At 56.9% G+C, this 22,884-nt stretch overlaps 1 protein-coding gene across 1 annotated transcript in view; it reads right to left on the reverse strand.

Annotated features, from left to right (window-relative positions):
• Positions 1–22,884, reverse strand: part of LOC142468757 (talin-1-like) — a gene marked incomplete at both ends in the record, with an annotated part of 229,739 nt that overhangs the window by 166,133 nt on the left and 40,722 nt on the right. The window contains 4 exons of the mRNA XM_075575267.1: positions 4,931–5,020; positions 11,998–12,091; positions 12,692–12,831; positions 16,261–16,458. Coding sequence (XP_075431382.1) covers positions 4,931–5,020; positions 11,998–12,091; positions 12,692–12,831; positions 16,261–16,458 — 522 coding nt within the window. The remainder of the gene's footprint in view (positions 1–4,930; positions 5,021–11,997; positions 12,092–12,691; positions 12,832–16,260; positions 16,459–22,884) is intronic.

Raw genomic sequence — 22,884 nt, forward strand, 5'->3', positions numbered from 1 at the left:
GAGTTATAACATGTGTTACAGGCAGTAATACAGTGAGAGTTACCTCTCGTTCTCACGCATGTCCTGGGCATAGAGTTATAACGTGTTACAGGCAGTAATACAGTAAGAGTTACCTCTCGTTCTCACGCATGTCCTGGGCACAGAGTTATAACGTGTGTTACAGGCAGTAATACAGTGAGAGTTACCTCTCATTCTCACGCATGTCCTGGGCACAGGGTTATAACGTGTGTTACAGGCAGTAATACAGTGAGAGTTACCTCTCGTTCTCACGCATGTCCTGGGCACAGAGTTATAACGTGGTACAGGCAGTAATACAGTGAGAGTTACCTCTCGTTCTCACACATGTCCTGGGCACAGAGTTATAACGTGTTACAGGCAGTAATACAGTGAGAGTTACCTCTCGTTCTCACGCATGTCCTGGGCACAGAGTTATAACATGTGTTACAGGCAGTAATACAGTGAGTTACCTCTCGTTCTCACGCATGTCCTGGGCACAGAGTTATAACGTGTTACAGGCAGTAATACAGTGAGAGTTACCGCTCGTTCTCACGTATGTCCTGGGCACAGAGTTATAATGTGTTACAGGCAGTAATACAGTGAGAGTTACCTCTCGTTCTCACGCATGTCCTGGGCACAGAGTTATAACGTGTGTTACAGGCAGTAATACAGTGAGAGTTACCTCCAGTTCTCACGCATGTCCTGGGCACAGAGTTATAACGTGTGTTACAGGGAGTAATACAGTGAGAGTTACCTCTCGTTCTCACGCATGTCCTGGGCACAGAGTTATAACATGTGTTACAGGCAGTAATACAGTGAGAGTTACCGCTCGTTCTCACGCATGTCCTGGGCACAGAGTTATAACGTGTTACAGGCAGTAATACAGTGAGAGTTACCTCTCGTTCTCACGCATGTCCTGGGCACAGAGTTATAATGTGTGTTACAGGCAGTAATACAGTGAGAGTTACCTCTCGTTCTCACGCATGTCCTGGGCACAGAGTTATAACATGTGTTACAGGCAGTAATACAGTGAGAGTTACCTCTCGTTCTCACGCATGTCCTGGGCACAGAGTTATAACATGTGTTACAGGCAGTAATATAGTGAGAGTTACCTCTCGCTCTCACGCATGTCCTGGGCACAGAGTTATAACGTGTTACAGGAAGTAATACAGTGAGAGTTACCTCTCGTTCTCACGCATGTCCTGGGCACAGAGTTATAACGTGTTACAGGAAGTAATACAGTGAGAGTTACCTCTCGTTCTCACGCATGTCCTGGGCACAGAGTTATAACATGTGTTACAGGCAGTAATACAGTGAGAGTTACCGCTCGTTCTCACGCATGTCCTGGGCACAGAGTTATAACGTGTTACAGGAAGTAATACAGTGAGAGTTACCTCTCGTTCTCACGCATGTCCTGGGCACAGAGTTATAACATGTGTTACAGGCAGTAATACAGTGAGAGTTACCTCTCGTTCTCACGCATGTCCTGGGCACAGAGTTATAACATGTGTTACAGGTAGTAATACAGTGAGAGTTACCTCTCGTTCTCACGCATGTCCTGGGCACAGAGTGATAACGTGTTACAGGCAGTAATACAGTGACAGTTACCTCTCGTTCTCACGCATGTCCTGGGCACAGAGTTATAACGTGTGTTACAGGCAGTAATACAGTGAGAGTTACCTCTCGCTCTCACGCATGTCCTGGGCACAGAGTTATAACATGTGTTACAGGAAGTAATACAGTGAGAGTTACCGCTCGTTCTCACGCATGTCCTGGGCACAGAGTTATAACGTGTTACAGGAAGTAATACAGTGAGAGTTACCTCTCGTTCTCACGCATGTCCTGGGCACAGAGTTATAACATGTTACAGGCATTAATACAGTGAGAGTTACCTCTCGTTCTCACGCATGTCCTGGGCACAGAGTTATAACATGTGTTACAGGCAGTAATACAGTGAGAGTTACCTCTCGTTCTCACGCATGTCCTGGGCACAGAGTTATAACATGTTACAGGCATTAATACAGTGAGAGTTACCTCTCGTTCTCACGCATGTCCTGGGCACAGAGTTATAACATGTGTTACAGGCAGTAATACAGTGAGAGTTACCTCTCGTTCTCACGCATGTCCTGGGCACAGAGTTATAACATGTTACAGGCATTAATACAGTGAGAGTTACCTCTCGTTCTCACGCATGTCCTGGGCACAGAGTTATAACGTGTGTTACAGGAAGTAATACAGTGAGAGTTACCTCTCGTTCTCACGCATGTCCTGGGCACAGAGTTATAAAAATACATGGTTACAAATACATAGTTACATAAATGAGCAGGTTATACATTATATACAAGACATTGCATGCACGTTTAGAGATAATATATATATTATGGGCGTATGTAGCAGTTACAGATCAGATTAAAATGTGAGACAGCCTTAGATTTGAAAGAACTTAAACTGGTGGTGGATATGAGAGTCTCCGGTAGGTGGTTCCAGTTTTGGGGAGCACGGTAAGAGAAGGAGGAGCGGCCGGATACTTTGTTGAGCCTTGGGACCATGAACAGTCTTTTGGAGTCTGATCTCAGGTGATAGGTGCTGCATGTGGTAGGGGTGAGGAGCTTGTTCAGGTACATGGGTAGCTTGTCCAGAAAGTATTTGAAGGCAAGACAGGAAAGGTGAACTTTGCACCTAGACTCGAGTGATGACCAATCTAGTTCTTTGAGCATTTCGCAGTGATGTGTGTTGTAGTTGCATTGGAGAACAAAACGACAAATTGAATTGTAGAGGATGTCAAGTTTGCTAAGGTGGGTTTGAGGTGCCGAGCCATATACTATGTCTCCATAGTCAATAATTGGCATTAGCATCTGCTGTGCAATACGCTTTCTGACCAGGAGACTTAGGGAGGATTTGTTCCTGTAAAGTACCCCTAGTTTGGCATAGGTTTTGGATGTCGGGGTATCAATGTGCATCCCAAATGTTAAATGGGAGTCAAACCATATACCCAAGTATTTAAAACTAGTGACAGGGGTTAGGGTGGTGTTAGCATTTTTTCTGATCTGGAGCTCAGTCACTGGAAGCTTTACAAATTTAGTCTTGGTCCCAAACACCATTGTTACAGTCTTGTCAGTGTTTAAAAAAAGTTTGTTTTGGGAAATCCAGTTTTCGATTCTCAAAACGTCAGACTGAAGTATATGTTGAAGGTCGGAGAGGCTATGGCGGTGTGCATATAGGATTGTGTCATCTGCATACATGTGTATTGAGGCCTGACATGCTGTGGGAAGATATCCAGGGGGTTGGAGATAGAGCCTGAGATAGACACTGTGGCGAAAATGGGGGTAATCAGCGCATTAATAAAGGCAGTGTGCTCGGCTGGTTACCCCTATTTCGTATTGGGGATGAAGGGGTTAATTTTTCATGCACTGTACATGTCTTATTTTTCCCTCTGTCCCTTGTTGTCCCCGTTTTGCAGGACTGTATGTGCTTGCAGTAGAGTACATCCCAAGCACACACATATGAAAAATATAAGTGTGAGATAAGGGGAACATGTATTTTCAATAAAGTGTATTTTTGCTACAGGTTTTAAAAGGGACAAGCAGGATGAAGTTTTTTCTCTCCCGTCATTAAAATGCACACAAGAACCAAATGTTTTGACACCTATGAACTGGGTCACTTTCCTATGCAAGCTTCAAAGATCACATGCTGGGCCAACGCCTGTGAGTCTCGGGAAGTGTTGCATATGAAAGCCCCAGTCAGGATGTGAGAATTGGCCAGGATGGATGCTAAATAGGAAATCCTGTTGACCATCTGGGCTAGCTCACACCCTGAGTTTCCCTCCCAGCCTGAGAGACGCTAGGTAAAGAGGGGAGTGCACCTATGCTAAGTAGCCAAGGTGGCATTGTCGCACGTGCCCTGTGTGAACAGGAAATCCCTAGAGTGCCCACTCTCCAAACTGTGGGCAAGTAGGGTATTGGGGAATGAGAAAATTCCCATGAGGGGGATTGGGTGGGTATGTTGGAGATAGGCTCTCAAACCCTATATACATCCCCCCCAGGCTATCCCCGTTGTCTTTCATTTTTCATTCTACAATGTGAGCGGAATTCCATCACGCTTCTAATAGCGCACAAGAGCAGCAGCACATTCCTGGAACGCAAAGAGTCTTATCACACCGGAACCAAGAACAGAACTCTGCGTCAGGACTCTGTGAGTGCTGGGGGTTATCTATCAGACCCCAACGGACCAGAAAGGACTTTGCACTCTCACAGAAGGATTGGGCTGGGAATTTGCGCCCTTGCAAAAGGACTACATTTTAAAGGACAATCTTCTGGTGCTTTGCACCTTTCTGGACATTATATCCTGTTCCTCTGTTCAGTAAGTGTTTTTATTAAATGTATTCTAAGGTTGTTGTGTGTCTGTCTAGTAAGGAAATAAATGACAATTTATTTTGCTCAACTTCAATGCTCAATCTAAACCCAAAATATAAATGTGTAGATAATAGTTGTATCCATCGTGACAGACACATGTTGGGATCTACCTGACAGGTAGGACTGAAACCAGTTTAAAGCATGCTTCCATATTCCAGAGCTCTGGAGTTTGTTAAGCAGGATAGCATGATCAACTGTGTCAAAAGCCTTCACAGAGAGAGACCTCGCAGAGAGAAGGAGAGCGAGAGGCAGAGAGACCTCGCAGTGAGAAGGAGAGCGAGAGGCAGAGAGACCTCGCAGAGAGAAGGAGAGCGAGAGGCAGAGAGACCTCGCAGAGAGAAGGAGAGCGAGAGGCAGAGAGACCTCGCAGAGAGAAGGAGAGCGAGAGACAGAGAGAGACCTCGCAGAGAGAAGGAGAGCGAGAGACAGAGAGAGACCGAGCAGGAAGGAAAGCGACATTTTCAGAGCCTGCAGTGAATGAGAGGTCACATTAGTGAGTGCTTCAGTGGTAGTGTCCTCACCTTGGAATTCTCCATCACGCTGTCCAGACAGTGGAAATAGGACTGGTCATTAACCGGCTCGGTTGGATTCTGCAGCAACTCTCGCACAGTCTAAGGGGACAAGCAGAAGTGTGAACCCCAGCCCCGCCAACCCAGCCCTCGATAACCCCGCCCTCAATAACCCCGCCCATCTAACAGCCAGCTCTGCCAACCCAGCCATCAATAACCCCGCCCATCTAACAGCCAGCCCTGCCAACCCAGCTCTCAATAACCCCGCCCATCTAACAGCCAGCCCCGTCAACCCAGCCCTCAATAACCCCGCCCATCTAACAGCCAGCCCCGCCAACCCAGCCCTCAACAACCCCGTCCATCTAACAGCCAGCCCCGCCAACCCAGCCCTCAATAACCCCGCCCATCTAACAGCCAGCCCCGCCAACCCAGCTCTCAATAACCCCGCCCATCTAACAGCCAGCTCTGCAACCCAGCCCTCAATAACCCCGCCCATCTAACAGCCAGCTCTGCAACCCAGCCCTCAATAACCCCGCCCATCTAACAGCCAGCCCCGCCAACCCAGCCCTCAATAACCCCGCCAATCTAACAGCCAGCTCTGCCAACCCAGCCCTCAATAATCCCGCCCATCTAAAAGCCAGCTCTGTCAACCCAGCCCTCAATAACCCCGCCCATCTAACAGCCAGCTCTGCCAACCCAGCCCTCAATAACCCCGCCCATCTAACAGCCAGCTCTGCCAACCCAGCCCTCAATAACCCCGCCCAACTAACAGCCAGCCCTGCCAACCCAGCCCTCAATAACCCCGCCCATCTAACAGCCAGCCCCGCCAACCCAGCCCTCAATAACCCCGCCCATCTAACAGCCAGCTCTGCCAACCCAGCCCTCAATAACCCCGCCCATCTAACAGCCAGCCCCGCCAACCCAGCCCTCAATAACCCCGCCCATCTAACAGCCAGCCCCGCCAACCCAGCCCTCAATAACCCCGCCCATCTAACAGCCAGCTCTGCCAACCCAGCCCTCAATAACCCCGCCCATCTAACAGCCAGCCCCGCCAACCAAGCCCTCAATAACCTCGCCCATCTAACAGCCAGCCCCGCCAACCCAGCCCTCAATAACCCCGCCCATCTAACAGCCAGCCCCGCCAACCCAGCCCTCAATAACCCCGCCCATCTAACAGCCAGCCCTGCAACCTAGCCCTCAATAACCCCGCCCATCTAACAGCCAGCCCCGCCAACCCAGCCCTCAATAACCCCGCCCATCTAACAGCCAGCTCTGCCAACCCAGCCCTCAAAAACCCCGCCCATCTAACAGCCAGCTCTGCCAACCCAGCCCTCAATAACCCCGCCCATCTAACAGCCAGCCCCGCCAACCAAGCCCTCAATAACCCCGCCCATCTAACAGCCAGCCCTGCCAACCCAGCCCTCAAAAACCCCGCCCATCTAACAGCCAGCTCTGCCAACCCAGACCTCAATAACCCCGCCCATCTAAAAGCCAGCTCTGCCAACCCAGCCCTCAATAACCTGCCCATCTAACAGCCAGCCCCGCCAACCCAGCCCTCAATAACCCCGCCCATCTAACAGCTAGCCCCGCCAACCCAGCCCTCAATAACCCCACCCATCTAACAGCCAGCCCCGCCAACCCAGCCCTCAATAACCCCGCCCATCTAACAGCCAGCCCCACCAACCCAGCCCTCAATAACCTGCCCATCTAACAGCCAGCCCCGCCAACCCAGCCCTCAATAACCCCGCCCATCTACAGCCAGCCCTGCCAACCCAGCCCTCAATAACCCCGCCCATCTAACAGCCAGCCCCGCCAACCCAGCCCTCAATAACCCCGCCCATCTAACAGCCAACCCCGCCAACCCAGCCCTCAATAACCCCGCCCATCTAACAGCCAGCCCCGCCAACCCAGCCCTCAATAACCCCGCCCATCTAACAGCCAGCCCCGCCAACCCAGCCCTCAATAACCCCGCCCATCTAACAGCCAGCCCCGCCAACCCAGCCCTCAATAACCCCGCCCATCTAACAGCCAGCCCCGCCAACCCAGCCCTCAATAATCCCGCCCATCTAACAGCCAGCTCTGCCAACCCAGCCCTCAATAATCCCGCCCATCTAACAGCCAGCCCAGCCAACCCAGCCCTCAATAAACCCGCCCATCTAACAGCCAGCCCTGCCAACCCAGCCCTCAATAACCCCGCCCATCTAACAGCCAGCCCAGCCAACCCAGCCCTCAATAACCCCGCCCATCTAACAGCCAGCCCGCCAACCCAGCCCTCAATAACCCCGCCCATCTAACAGCCAGCCCCGCCAACCCAGCCCTCAATAACCCCGCCCATCTAACAGCCAGCCCCGCCAACCCAGCCCTAAATAACCCCGCCCATCTAACAGCCAGCTCTGCAAACCCAGCCCTCAATAACCCCGCCCATCTAACAGCCAGTTCTGCCAACCCAGCTCTCAATAACCCCGCCCATCTAACAGCCAGCTCTGCCAACCCAGCCCTCAATAACCCCGCCCATCTAACAGCCAGCTCTGCCAACCCAGCCCTCAATAACCCCGCCCATCTAACAGCCAGCCCCGCCAACCCAGCCCTCAATAACCCCGCCCATCTAACAGCCAGCCCCGCCAACCCAGCTCTCAATAACCCCGCCCATCTAATAGCCAGCTCTGCCAACCCAGCCCTCAATAACCCCGCCCATCTAACAGCCAGCTCTGCCAACCCAGCCCTCAATAACCCCGCCCATCTAACAGCCAGCCCTGCCAACCCCGCCCATCTAACAGCCAGCCCCGTCAACCCAGCCCTCAATAACCCCGCCCATCTAACAGCCAGCTCTGCGAACCCAGCCCTCAATAACCCCGCCCATCTAACAGCCAGCTCTGCCAACCCAGCCCTCAATAACCCCGCCCATCTAACAGCCAGCCCCGCCAACCCAGCCCTCAATAACCCCGCCCATCTAACAGCCAGCCCTGCCAACCCAGCCCTCAATAACCCCGCCCATCTAACAGCCAGCCCCGCCAACCCAGCCCTCAATAACCCCGCCCATCTAACAGCCAGCTCTGCCAGACCAGCCCTCAATAACCCCGCCCATCTAACAGCCAGCTCTGCAGCCCAGCCCTCAATAACCCTGCCCATCTAACACCCAGCCCCGCCAACCCAGCCCTCAATAACCCCGCCCATCTAACAGCCAGCCCCGCCAACCCAGCCCTCGATAACCCCGCCCATCTAACAGCCAGCCCTGCCAACCCAGCCCTCAATAACCCCGCCCATCTAACAGCCAGCTCTGCCAACCCAGCCCTCAATAACCCCGCCCATCTAACAGCCAGCCCCGCCAACCCAGCCCTCAATAACCCTGCCCATCTAACAGCCAGCTCTGCCAACCCAGCCCTCAATAACCCCGCCCATCTAACAGCCAGCCCCGCCAACCCAGCCCTCAATAACCCCGCCCATCTAACAGCCAGCCACGCCAACCCAGCCCTCAATAACCCCGCCCATCTAACAGCCAGCCCCGCCAACCCAGCCCTCAATAACCCCGCCCATCTAACAGCCAGCCCCGCCAACCCAGCCCTCAATAACCCCGCCCATCTAACAGCCAGCCCCGCCAACCCAGCCCTCAATAACCCCGCCCATCTAACAGCCAGCCACGCCAACCCAGCCCTCAATAACCCCGCCCATCTAACAGCCAGCCCCGCCAACCCAGCCCTCAATAACCCCACCCATCTAACAGCCAGCCACGCCAACCCAGCCCTCAATAACCCCGCCCATCTAACAGCCAGCCCCGCCCTCAATAACCCCGCCCATCTAACAGCCAGCCCTGCAACCCAGCCCTCAATAACCTCGCCCATCTAACAGCCAGCCCCGCCAACCCAGCCCTCAATAACCCCGCCCATCTAACAGCCAGCTCTGCGAACCCAGCCCTCAATAACCCCGCCCATCTAACAGCCAGCTCTACCAACCCAGCCCTCAATAACCCCGCCCATCTAACAGCCAGCCCTGCCAACCCAGCCCTCAATAACCCCGCCCATCTAACAGCCAGCCCCGCCAACCCAGCCCTCAATAACCCGCCCATCTAACAGCCAGCTCTCCAACCCAGCCCTCAATAACCCCGCCCATCTAACAGCCAGCCCCGCCAACCCAGCCCTCAATAACCCCGCCCATCTAACAGCCAGCCCCGCCAACCCAGCCCTCAATAACCCCGCCCATCTAACAGCCAGCTCTGCCAACCCAGCCCTCAATAACCCCGCCCATCTAACAGCCAGCCCCGCCAACCCAGCCCTCAATAATCCCGCCCATCTAACAGCCAGCCCCGCCAACCCAGCCCTCAATAATCCCGCCCATCTAACAGCCAGCCCCGCCAACCCAGCCCTCAATAACCCCGCCCATCTAACAGCCAGCTCTACCAACCCAGCCCTCAATAACCCCGCCCATCTAACTGCCAGCCCCGCCAACCCAGCCCTCAATAACCCCACCCATCTAACAGCCAGCCACGCCAACCCAGCCCTCAATAACCCCGCCCATCTAACAGCCAGCCCCGCCAACCCAGCCCTCAATAACCCCGTCCATCTAACAGCCAGCCCTGCAACCCAGCCCTCAATAACCTCGCCCATCTAACAGCCAGCCCCGCCAACCCAGCCCTCAATAACCCCGCCCATCTAACAGCCAGCTCTACCAACCCAGCCCTCAATAACCCCGCCCATCTAACAGCCAGCCCTGCCAACCCAGCCCTCAATAACCCCGCCCATCTAACACCCAGCCCCGCCAACCCAGCCCTCAATAACCCGCCCATCTAACAGCCAGCTCTCCAACCCAGCCCTCAATAACCCCGCCCATCTAACAGCCAGCCCCGCCAACCCAGCCATCAATAACCCCGTCCATCTAACAGCCAGCCCGCCAACCCAGCCCTCAATAACCCCGCCCATCTAACAGCCAGCTCTGCCAACCCAGCCCTCAATAACCCCGCCCATCTAACAGCCAGCCCCGCCAACCCAGCCCTCAATAATCCCGCCCATCTAACAGCCAGCCCCGCCAACCCAGCCCTCAATAACCCCGCCCATCTAACAGCCAGCTCTACCAACCCAGCCCTCAATAACCCCGCCCATCTAACAGCCAGCCCCGCCAACCCAGCCCTCAATAACCCCGCCCATCTAACAGCCAGCCCCGCCAACCCAGCCCTCAATAACCCCGCCTATCTAACAGCCAGCTCTACCAACCCAGCCCTCAATAACCCCGCCCATCTAACAGCCAGCTCTGCCAACCCAGCCCTCAATAACCTCGCCCATCTAACAGCCAGCCCCGCCAACCCAGCCCTCAATAACCCCGCCCATCTAACAGCCAGCCCCGTCAACCCAGCCCTCAATAACCCCGCCCATCTAACAGCCATCCCCGCCAACCCAGCCCTCAATAACCCCGCCCATCTAACAGCCAGCCCCGCCAACCCAGCCCTCAATAACCCCGCCCATCTAACAGCCAGCCCCGCCAACCCAGCCCTCAATAACCCCGCCCATCTAACAGCCAGCTCTGCCAACCCAGCCCTCAATAATCCCGCCCATCTAACAGCCGGCCCCGCCAACCCAGCCCTCAATAACCCCGCCCATCTAACAGCCAGCCCCGCCAACCCAGCCCTCAATAACCCCACCCATCTAACAGCCATCCCCGCCAACCCAGCCCTCAATAACCCCGCCCATCTAACAGCCAGCCCCGCCAACCCAGCCCTCAATAACCCCGCCCATCTAACAGCCAGCCCTGCCAACCCAGCTCTCAATAACCCCGCCCATCTAACAGCCAGCCCCGCCAACCCAGCCCTCAATAACCCCGCCCATCTAACAGCCAGCCCTGCTAACCCAGCCCTCAATAACCCCGCCCATCTAACAGCCAGCCCCGCCAACCCAGCCCTCAATAACCCCGCCCATCTAACAGCCAGCCCCGCCAACCCAGCCCTCAATAACCCCACCCATCTAACAGCCAGCCCCGCCAACCCAGCCCTCAATAACCCCGCCCATCTAACAGCCAGCCCCGCCAACCCAGCCCTCAATAACCCCACCCATCTAACAGCCAGCCACGCCAACCCAGCCCTCAATAACCCCGCCCATCTAACAGCCAGCCCCGCCAACCCAGCCCTCAATAACCCCGCCCATCTAACAGCCAGCCCCGCCAACCCAGCCCTCAATAACCCCGCCCATCTAACAGCCAGCTCTGCCAACCCAGCCCTCAATAACCCCGCCCATCTAACAGCCAGCCCCGCCAACCCAGCCCTCAATAACCCCGCCCATCTAACAGCCAGCCCCGCCAACCCATCCACACAACCCTGTCCCTCCCGATGGGTGCACCAATCAGGGAACTGTCCCCAGGGTTCCCCAAACTGCATCCACACAACCCTGTCCCTCCCGATGGGTGCACCAATCAGGGAACTGTCCCCAGGGTTCCCCAAACTACGTCCACACAACCCTGTCCCTCCTGATGGGTGCACCAATCAGGGAACTGTCCCCAGGGTTCCCCAAACTACGCCCACACAACCCTGTCCCTCCCGATGGGTGCACCAATCAGGGAACTGTCCCCAGGGTTCCCCAAACTACGCCCACACAACCCTGTCCCTCCCGATGGGTGCACCAATCAGGGAACTGTCCCCAGGGTTCCCCAAACTACGTCCACACAACCCTGTCCCTCCCGATGGGTGCACCAATCAGGGAACTGTCCCCAGGGTTCCCCAAACTACGCCCACACAACCCTGTCCCTCCCGATGGGTGCACCAATCAGGGAACTGTCCCCAGGGTTCCCCAAACTACGCCCACACAACCCTGTCCCTCCCGATGGGTGCACCAATCAGGGAACTGTCCCCAGGGTTCCCCAAACTACGCCCACACAACCCTGTCCCTCCCGATGGGTGCACCAATCAGGGAACTGTCCCCAGGGTTCCCCAAACTACGCCCACACAACCCTGTCCCTCCCGATGGGGCAAGCTCATCCCACACAGCACCACACAATTCCCACCCCACCCTCCACCCCTAATATGAGAACAAATATGTGGTACCGCGCATCCTTACAGGGACCACGTCAATTCTGAAGGCGCAGCCAATAAAAACGCTTACCTCAAGCTCACGCAGAGCGTTGTCGCACTCCTTCTGGCCCGGAGCCTGCTGGGTGCACACGGTGATCAGCTGATTGATACTGTCTGTCACAGCCCTGTCAGGACATAGCATTCCATTAGCATGACATCACCATGACATCACTGAGAAAGGCCAGAGCACCAGCTGTGTTTGTGCACGCAGTCATAGGGGAAGTCTCCGTAAGAGCGGAGGGGTCGATGGGAACAGACTGAAGAGGTCCTCTCCAGTTATATTTCGAGCTGTCAGTCACCGCTCGGCTCTGCAGAGTCACGACCCACAATTCTCTGCCGATCACTATGGAAGGCATTGTGGGGCGCGTCTCCAGAGAAGACGCAAGCCCGGTATCTCGCGCGGTGCCAGTTTAGGCGTCTTTACTGCTGCAGCCACCAGTATTAGAACACTTACCGGAGAAATTCCCGGGAGATTCTGGGGCAGTCTCACAGTAACACCGCAGGGGGTCCCCGCGGTCCCATTCCGTTTGCAGGGACCTCCTGCTGTGTTAATCCGATGGGCCAGTAAGAATCTCACAGCAACGTTGGGGCATTTACTGTGAGACGCCCCAGACTCTCCCCGGCAGAGATCTAATACCCGCGGCTGCATCTGTATGTGTGTAAATGTGACATCTGGACAGGGGGTGACTTGTGCACATGGGGGTCTCTCTTGGAAAGGGTCTCACCTGGCGGCCGCTGCCAGCTGGATCTTCAGGTTGGGAGCAGCAGGATCAGCGGACAGAGCTTTCGCTGCCAGCAGCAGTTTGCTGGAGGACAGAGAGATGCTCTTCAGGTTGGAGACAACCTGAGCTTGGTCCTCTTTCCTCTGAGAGAGCAGGAGACGGGTTACATGGTAAATAGCGTGTGAGAGACAGCAATACAGCACAGAGAGACAGCAATACAGCACAGAGAGACAGCAATACAGCACAGAGAGACAGCAATACAGCACAGAGAGACAGCAATACAGCACAGAGAGACAGCAATACAGCACAGAGAGACAGCAATACAGCACAGAGAGACAGCAATACAGCACAGAGAGACAGCAATACAGCACAGAGAGACAGCAATACAGCACAGAGAGACAGCAATACAGCACAGAGAGACAGCAATACAGCACAGAGAGACAGCAATACAGCACAGAGAGACAGCAATACAGCACAGAGAGACAGCAATACAGCACAGAGAGACAGCAATACAGCACAGAGAGACAGCAATACAGCACAGAGAGACAGCAATACAGCACAGAGAGACAGCAATACAGCACAGAGAGACAGCAATACAGCACAGAGAGACAGCAATACAGCACAGAGAGACAGCAATACAGCACAGAGAGACAGGAATAGAGCACAGAGAGACAGCAATACAGCACAGAGAGACAGCAATACAGCACAGAGAGACAGCAATACAGCACAGAGAGACAGCAATACAGCACAGAGAGACAGGAATACAGCACAGAGAGACAGCAATACAGCACAGAGAGACAGCAATACAGCACAGAGAGACAGCAATACAGCACCGAGAGACAGCAATACAGCACCGAGAGACAGCAATACAGCACAGAGAGACAGCAATACAGCACAGAGAGACAGCAATACAGCACAGAGAGACAGCAATACAGCACAGAGAGACAGCAATACAGCACAGAGAGACAGGAATAGAGCACAGAGAGACAGCAATACAGCACAGAGAGACAGCAATACAGCACAGAGAGACAGCAATACAGCACAGAGAGACAGCAATACAGCACAGAGAGACAGCAATACAGCACAGAGAGACAGCAATACAGCACAGAGAGACAGCAATACAGCACAGAGAGACAGCAATACAGCACAGAGAGACAGCAATACAGCACAGAGAGACAGCAATACAGCACAGAGAGACAGGAATACAGCACAGAGAGACAGCAATACAGCACAGAGAGACAGCAATACAGCACAGAGAGACAGCAATACAGCACCGAGAGACAGCAATACAGCACCGAGAGACAGCAATACAGCACAGAGAGACAGCAATACAGCACAGAGAGACAGCAATACAGCACAGAGAGACAGCAATACAGCACAGAGAGACAGCAATACAGCACAGAGAGACAGGAATACAGCACAGAGAGACAGCAATACAGCACAGAGAGACAGCAATACAGCACAGAGAGACAGCAATACAGCACCGAGAGACAGCAATACAGCACAGAGAGACAGGAATACAGCACAGAGAGACAGCAATACAGCACAGAGAGACAGCAATACAGCACAGAGAGACAGCAATACAGCACCGAGAGACAGCAATACAGCACAGAGAGACAGCAATACAGCACAGAGAGACAGCAATACAGCACCGAGAGACAGCAATACAGCTCAGAGAGACAGCAATACAGCACAGAGAGACAGCAATACAGTACAGCACAGAGAGACAGCAATACAGCACAGAGAGACAGCAATACAGCACCGAGAGACAGCAATACAGCACAGAGAGACAGCAATACAGCACCGAGAGACAGCAATACAGCACCGAGAGACAGCAATACAGCACAGAGAGACAGCAATACAGCACAGAGAGACAGCAATACAGCACAGAGAGACAGCAATACAGCACAGAGAGACAGCAATACAGCACAGAGAGACAGCAATACAGCACAGAGAGACAGCAATACAGCACAGAGAGACAGGAATACAGCACAGAGAGACAGCAATACAGCACAGAGAGACAGCAATACAGCACAGAGAGACAGCAATACAGCACCGAGAGACAGCAATACAGCACAGAGAGACAGGAATACAGCACAGAGAGACAGCAATACAGCACAGAGAGACAGCAATACAGCACAGAGAGACAGCAATACAGCACCGAGAGACAGCAATACAGCACAGAGAGACAGCAATACAGCACAGAGAGACAGCAATACAGCACCGAGAGACAGCAATACAGCACAGAGAGACAGCAATACAGCACAGAGAGACAGCAATACAGCACCGAGAGACAGCAATACAGCACCGAGAGACAGCAATACAGCACAGAGAGACAGCAATACAGCACAGAGAGACAGCAATACAGCACAGAGAGACAGCAATACAGCACCGAGAGACAGCAATACAGCACCGAGAGACAGCAATACAGCACAGAGAGACAGCGATACAGCACAGAGAGACAGCGATACAGCACAGAGAGACAGCGATACAGCACAGAGAGACAGCGATACAGCACAGAGAGACAGCGATACAGCACAGAGAGACAGGAATACAGCACAGAGAGACAGCAATACAGCACAGAGAGACAGCAATACAGCACAGAGAGACGCGTTTCACAAGTGATAGTGTGTGTCTAACACATTAACATACAGCCATGGATCAGTGTTACATGCCCCGGCGCGACGCCGCTCACAGCCCCGGCGCGACGCCGCTCACAGCCCCGGCGCGACGCCGCTCACAGCCCCGGCGCGACGCCGCTCACAGCCCCGGCGCGACGCCGCTCACATCCCCGGCGCGACGCCGCTCACGGCCCCGGCGCGACGCCGCTCACGGCCCCGGCGCGACGCCGCTCACATGAGCGGCGCGACGCCGCTCACAGCCCCGGCGCGAGGCCGCTCACAGCCCCGGGGCGACGCCGCTCACAGCCCCGGCGCGACGCCGCTCACAGCCCCGGCGCGACGCCGCTCACAGCCCCGGCGCGACGCCGCTCACATCCCCGGCGCGACGCCGCTCACGGCCCCGGCGCGACGCCGCTCACGGCCCCGGCGCGACGCCGCTCACGGCCCCGGCGCGACGCCGCTCACATCCCCGGCGCGACGCCGCTCACAGCCCCGGCGCGACGCCGCTCACAGCCCCGGCGCGACGCCGCTCACAGCCCCGGCGCGACGCCGCTCACAGCCCCGGCGCGACGCCGCTCACAGCCCCGGCGCGACGCCGCTCACAGCCCCGGCGCGACGCCGCTCACAGCCCCGGCGCGACGCCGCTCACAGCCCCGGCGCGACGCCGCTCACAGCCCCGGCGCGACGCCGCTCACATCCCCGGCGCGACGCCGCTCACATCCCCGGCGCGACGCCGCTCACGGCCCCGGCGCGACGCCGCTCACGGCCCCGGCGCGACGCCGCTCACATCCCCGGCGCGACGCCGCTCACAGCCCCGGCGCGACGCCGCTCACTTCCCCGGCGCGACGCCGCTCACAGCCCCGGCGCGACGCCGCTCACAGCCCCGGCGCGACGCCGCTCACAGCCCCGGCGCGACGCCGCTCACAGCCCCGGCAAAAGCCGCTGACTTACCTGGGACTGTCCTGCCATTTCCACTCCCGCTTGAAGGAATTCATTGAAGTCCTGGCCGTACTTCCCAGAAGCCTTTGCCAGGTCCTGCGGAGTGCCGCGGGAGGCCTGCACGAGTTCGTTAGCGGACTGGTTGAGGCCAGCCGCGGCCTGGTTTAGCTGGCTCTGGGCTTCTTGGAAGTTCTTGGTGCTTGGAGGGAACTGAAGGAATAAGGAGGGGATATTAGGCTAAGGCCCCGCTCCCTCAGTCAGCGCGCCCGCACTGCAGACAGGCGGCGCGCTGACGGGCACAGACTGCGATATGCGGTCTGTAGGGAGCCGGGAGGCGAGGCCAAAACGGGTGGGGGGCACAGCCATTGAGCCCGGGGAGAGGGGTTGAAGGTTGTGGGTCCGGCAAGGACCATTCAGGTAAGGGTCTGGTGGCCCGCGGCCGGCCTTAGGGTTCGCGAATAGGGGTGAGAGGCCGAGAGTAGCTGGGTGAGTGGGGAGCACGGCGAGGATTAGGAAGTCACAGGATGTGTGGGGAGCGAGGTGAGTGTAAGGGTGTCACTGGGTGTGTGGGGAGCGAGGTGAGTGTAAGGGTGTCACTGGGTGTGTGGGGAGCGAGGTGAGTGTAAGGGTGTCACTGGGTGTGTGGGGAGAGAGGTGAGTGTAAGGGTGTCACTGGGTGTGTGGGGAGAGAGGTGAGTGTAAGGGTGTCACAGGGTGTGTGGGGAGAGAGGTGAGTGTAAGGGTGTCACTGGGTGTGTGGGGAGCGAGGTGAGTGTAAGGGTGTCGCTGGGTGTGTGGGGAGCGAGGTGAGTGTAAGGGTGTCACTGGGTGTGTGGGGAGGGAGGTGAGTGTAAGGGTGTCACTGGGTGTGTGGGGAGCGAGGTGAGTGTAAGGGTGTCACTGGGTGTGTGGGGAGCGAGGTGAGTGTAAGGGTGTCACTGGGTGTGTGGGGAGCGAGGTGAGTGTAAGGGTGTCACTGGGTGTGTGGGGAGCGAGGTGAGTGTAAGGGTGTCACTGGGTGTGTGGGGAGAGAGGTGAGTGTAAGGGTGTCACTGGGTGTGTGGGGAGCGAGGTGAGTGTAAGGGTGTCACTGGGTGTGTGGGGAGCGAGGTGAGTGTAAGGGTGTCACTGGGTGTGTGGGGAGCGAGGTGAGTGTAAGGGTGTCACTGGGTGTGTGGGGAGGGAGGTGAGTGTAAGGGTGTCACTGGGTGTGTGGGGAGGGAGGTGAGTGTAAGGGTGTCGCTGGGTGTGTGGGGAGAGAGGTGAGTAAGGGTGTCACTGGGTGTGTGGGGAGCGAGGTGAGTGTAAGGGTGTCACTGGGTGTGTGGGGAGCGAGGTGAGTGTAAGGGTGTCACTGGGTGTGTGGGGAGCGAGGTGAGTGTAAGGGTGTCACTGGGTGTGTGGGGAGCGAGGTGAGTGTAAGGGTGTCACTGGGTGTGTGGGGAGGGAGGTGAGTGTAAGGGTGTCACTGGGTGTGTGGGGAGCGAGGTGAGTGTAAGGGTGTCACTGGGTGTGTGGGGAGGGAGGTGAGTGTAAGGGTGTCACTGGGTGTGTGGGGAGCGAGGTGAGTGTAAGGGTGTCACTGGGTGTGTGGGGAGGGAGGTGAGTGTAAGGGTGTCACTGGGTGTGTGGGGAGGGAGGTGAGTGTAAGGGTGTCACTGGGTGTGTGGGGAGGGAGGTGAGTGTAAGGGTGTCACTGGGTGTGTGGGGAGGGAGGTGAGTGTAAGGGTGTCACTGGGTGTGTGGGGAGCGAGGTGAGTGTAAGGGTGTCACTGGGTGTGTGGGGAGCGAGGTGAGTGTAAGGGTGTCACTGGGTGTGTGGGGAGCGAGGTGAGTGTAAGGGTGTCACTGGGTGTGTGGGGAGCGAGGTGAGTGTAAGGGTGTCATTGGGTGTGTGGGGAGAGAGGTGAGTGTAAGGGTGTCACTGGGTATGTGGGGAGGGAGGTGAGTGTAAGGGTGTCACTGGGTGTGTGGGGAGCGAGGTGAGTGTAAGGGTGTCACTGGGTGTGTGGGGAGCGAGGTGAGTGTAAGGGTGTCACTGGGTGTGTGGGGAGCGAGGTGAGTGTAAGGGTGTCACTGGGTGTGTGGGGAGCGAGGTGAGTGTAAGGGTGTCACTGGGTGTGTGGGGAGCGAGGTGAGTGTAAGGGTGTCACTGGGTGTGTGGGGAGAGAGGTGAGTGTAAGGGTGTCACTGGGTGTGTGGGGAGGGAGGTGAGTGTAAGGGTGTCACTGGGTGTGTGGGGAGGGAGGTGAGTGTAAGGGTGTCACTGGGTGTGTGGGGAGGGAGGTGAGTGTAAGGGTGTCACTGGGTGTGTGGGGAGGGAGGTGAGTGTAAGGGTGTCACTGGGTGTGTGGGGAGGGAGGTGAGTGTAAGGGTGTCACTGGGTGTGTGGGGAGCGAGGTGAGTGTAAGGGTGTCACTGGGTGTGTGGGGAGCGAGGTGAGTGTAAGGGTGTCACTGGGTGTGTGGGGAGGGAGGTGAGTGTAAGGGTGTCACTGGGTGTGTGGGGAGGGAGGTGAGTGTAAGGGTGTCACTGGGTGTGTGGGGAGGGAGGTGAGTGTAAGGGTGTCACTGGGTGTGTGGGGAGCGAGGTGAGTGTAAGGGTGTCACTGGGTGTGTGGGGAGCGAGGTGAGTGTAAGGGTGTCACTGGGTGTGTGGGGAGGGAGGTGAGTGTAAGGGTGTCACTGGGTGTGTGGGGAGCGAGGTGAGTGTAAGGGTGTCACTGGGTGTGTGGGGAGCGAGGTGAGTGTAAGGGTGTCACTGGGTGTGTGGGGAGCGAGGTGAGTGTAAGGGTGTCACTGGGTGTGTGGGGAGCGAGGTGAGTGTAAGGGTGTCGCTGGGTGTGTGGGGAGCGAGGTGAGTGTAAGGGTGTCACTGGGTGTGTGGGGAGCGAGGTGAGTGTAAGGGTGTCGCTGGGTGTGTGGGGAGCGAGGTGAGTGTAAGGGTGTCACTGGGTGTGTGGGGAGGGAGGTGAGTGTAAGGGTGTCACTGGGTGTGTGGGGAGGGAGGTGAGTGTAAGGGTGTCACTGGGTGTGTGGGGAGCGAGGTGAGTGTAAGGGTGTCGCTGGGTGTGTGGGGAGCGAGGTGAGTGTAAGGGTGTCGCTGGGTGTGTGGGGAGAGAGGTGAGTGTAAGGGTGTCGCTGGGTGTGTGGGGAGCGAGGTGAGTGTAAGGGTGTCACTGGGTGTGTAGGGAGCGAGGTGAGTGTAAGGGTGTCACTGGGTGTGTGGGGAGGGAGGTGAGTGTAAGGGTGTCACTGGGTGTGTGGGGAGGGAGGTGAGTGTAAGGGTGTCACTGGGTGTGTGGGGAGCGAGGTGAGTGTAAGGGTGTCACTGGGTGTGTGGGGAGCGAGGTGAGTGTAAGGGTGTCACTGGGTGTGTGGGGAGCGAGGTGAGTGTAAGGGTGTCACTGAGTGTGTGGGGAGCGAGGTGAGTGTAAGGGTGTCACTGGGTGTGTGGGGAGAGAGGTGAGTGTAAGGGTGTCACTGGGTGTGTAGGGAGCGAGGTGAGTGTAAGGGTGTCACTGGGTGTGTGGGGAGCGAGGTGAGTGTAAGGGTGTCACTGGGTGTGTGGGGAGGGAGGTGAGTGTAAGGGTGTCACTGGGTGTGTGGGGAGCGAGGTGAGTGTAAGGGTGTCACTGGGTGTGTGGGGAGGGAGGTGAGTGTAAGGGTGTCACTGGGTGTGTGGGGAGCGAGGTGAGTGTAAGGGTGTCACTGGGTGTGTGGGGAGAGAGGTGAGTGTAAGGGTGTCACTGGGTGTGTGGGGAGCGAGGTGAGTGTAAGGGTGTCACTGGGTGTGTGGGGAGCGAGGTGAGTGTAAGGGTGTCACTGGGTGTGTGGGGAGGGAGGTGAGTGTAAGGGTGTCACTGGGTGTGTGGGGAGCGAGGTGAGTGTAAGGGTGTCACTGGGTGTGTGGGGAGCGAGGTGAGTGTAAGGGTGTCACTGGGTGTGTGGGGAGCGAGGTGAGTGTAAGGGTGTCACTGGGTGTGTGGGGAGCGAGGTGAGTGTAAGGGTGTCACTGGGTGTGTGGGGAGCGAGGTGAGTGTAAGGGTGTCACTGGGTGTGTGGGGAGCGAGGTGAGTGTAAGGGTGTCACTGGGTGTGTGGGGAGGGAGGTGAGTGTAAGGGTGTCACTGGGTGTGTGGGGAGGGAGGTGAGTGTAAGGGTGTCACTGGGTGTGTGGGGAGGGAGGTGAGTGTAAGGGTGTCACTGGGTGTGTGGGGAGCGAGGTGAGTGTAAGGGTGTCACTGGGTGTGTGGGGAGCGAGGTGAGTGTAAGGGTGTCACTGGGTGTGTGGGGAGCGAGGTGAGTGTAAGGGTGTCACTGGGTGTGTGGGGAGGGAGGTGAGTGTAAGGGTGTCACTGGGTGTGTGGGGAGCGAGGTGAGTGTAAGGGTGTCACTGGGTGTGTGGGGAGCGAGGTGAGTGTAAGGGTGTCACTGGGTGTGTGGGGAGCGAGGTGAGTGTAAGGGTGTCACTGGGTGTGTGGGGAGCGAGGTGAGTGTAAGGGTGTCACTGGGTGTGTGGGGAGGGAGGTGAGTGTAAGGGTGTCACTGGGTGTGTGGGGAGGGAGGTGAGTGTAAGGGTGTCACTGGGTGTGTGGGGAGCGAGGTGAGTGTAAGGGTGTCACTGGGTGTGTGGGGAGCGAGGTGAGTAAGGGTGTCACTGGGTGTGTGGGGAGCGAGGTGAGTGTAAGGGTGTCACTGGGTGTGTGGGGAGCGAGGTGAGTGTAAGGGTGTCACTGGGTGTGTGGGGAGGGAGGTGAGTGTAAGGGTGTCACTGGGTGTGTGGGGAGCGAGGTGAGTGTAAGGGTTTCACTGGGTGTGTGGGGAGCGAGGTGAGTGTAAGGGTGTCACTGGGTGTGTGGGGAGCGAGGTGAGTGTAAGGGTGTCACTGGGTGTGTGGGGAGCGAGGTGAGTGTAAGGGTGTCACTGGGTGTGTGGGGAGCGAGGTGAGTGTAAGGGTGTCACTGGGTGTGTGGGGAGCGAGGTGAGTGTAAGGGTGTCACTGGGTGTGTGGGGAGCGAGGTGAGTGTAAGGGTGTCACTGGGTATGTGGGGAGCGAGGTGAGTGTAAGGGTGTCACTGGGTGTGTGGGGAGCGAGGTGAGTGTAAGGGTGTCACTGGGTGTGTGGGGAGGGAGGTGAGTGTAAGGGTGTCACTGGGTGTGTGGGGAGGGAGGTGAGTGTAAGGGTGTCACTGGGTGTGTGGGGAGGGAGGTGAGTGTAAGGGTGTCACTGGGTGTGTAGGGAGCGAGGTGAGTGTAAGGGTGTCACTGGGTGTGTAGGGAGCGAGGTGAGTGTAAGGGTGTCACTGGGTGTGTGGGGAGGGAGGTGAGTGTAAGGGTGTCACTGGGTGTGTGGGGAGGGAGGTGAGTGTAAGGGTGTCACTGGGTGTGTGGGGAGCGAGGTGAGTGTAAGGGTGTCACTGGGTGTGTGGGGAGGGAGGTGAGTGTAAGGGTTTCACTGGGTGTGTGGGGAGCGAGGTGAGTGTAAGGGTGTCACTGGGTGTGTGGGGAGCGAGGTGAGTGTAAGGGTGTCACTGGGTGTGTGGGGAGCGAGGTGAGTGTAAGGGTGTCACTGGGTGTGTGGGGAGCGAGGTGAGTGTAAGGGTGTCACTGGGTGTGTGGGGAGCGAGGTGAGTGTAAGGGTGTCACTGGGTGTGTGGGGAGAGAGGTGAGTGTAAGGGTGTCACTGGGTGTGTGGGGAGCGAGGTGAGTGTAAGGGTGTCACTGAGTGTGTGGGGAGCGAGGTGAGTGTAAGGGTGTCACTGGGTGTGTAGGGAGCGAGGTGAGTGTAAGGGTGTCACTGGGTGTGTGGGGAGAGAGGTGAGTGTAAGGGTGTCGCTGGGTGTGTGGGGAGAGAGGTGAGTGTAAGGGTGTCACTGGGTGTGTGGGGAGCGAGGTGAGTGTAAGGGTGTCACTGGGTGTGTGGGGAGCGAGGTGAGTGTAAGGGTGTCACTGGGTGTGTGGGGAGGGAGGTGAGTGTAAGGGTGTCGCTGGGTGTGTGGGGAGCGAGGTGAGTGTAAGGGTGTCACTGGGTGTGTGGGGAGCGAGGTGAGTGTAAGGGTGTCACTGGGTGTGTGGGGAGGGAGGTGAGTGTAAGGGTGTCACTGGGTGTGTGGGGAGCGAGGTGAGTGTAAGGGTGTCACTGGGTGTGTGGGGAGGGAGGTGAGTGTAAGGGTGTCACTGGGTGTGTGGGGAGGGAGGTGAGTGTAAGGGTGTCACTGGGTGTGTGGGGAGCGAGGTGAGTGTAAGGGTGTCACTGGGTGTGTGGGGAGCGAGGTGAGTAAGGGTGTCACTGGGTGTGTGGGGAGGGAGGTGAGTGTAAGGGTGTCACTGGGTGTGTGGGGAGCGAGGTGAGTGTAAGGGTGTCACTGGGTGTGTGGGGAGCGAGGTGAGTGTAAGGGTGTCACTGGGTGTGTGGGGAGCGAGGTGAGTGTAAGGGTGTCACTGGGTGTGTGGGGAGGGAGGTGAGTGTAAGGGTGTCACTGGGTGTGTGGGGAGGGAGGTGAGTGTAAGGGTGTCACTGGGTGTGTGGGGAGGGAGGTGAGTGTAAGGGTGTCACTGGGTGTGTGGGGAGCGAGGTGAGTGTAAGGGTGTCACTGGGTGTGTGGGGAGGGAGGTGAGTGTAAGGGTGTCACTGG

Source organism: Ascaphus truei, chromosome 1 (genome assembly GCF_040206685.1).
Source record: "Ascaphus truei isolate aAscTru1 chromosome 1, aAscTru1.hap1, whole genome shotgun sequence".
NCBI classification, from domain to species: Eukaryota; Metazoa; Chordata; class Amphibia; order Anura; family Ascaphidae; genus Ascaphus; species Ascaphus truei.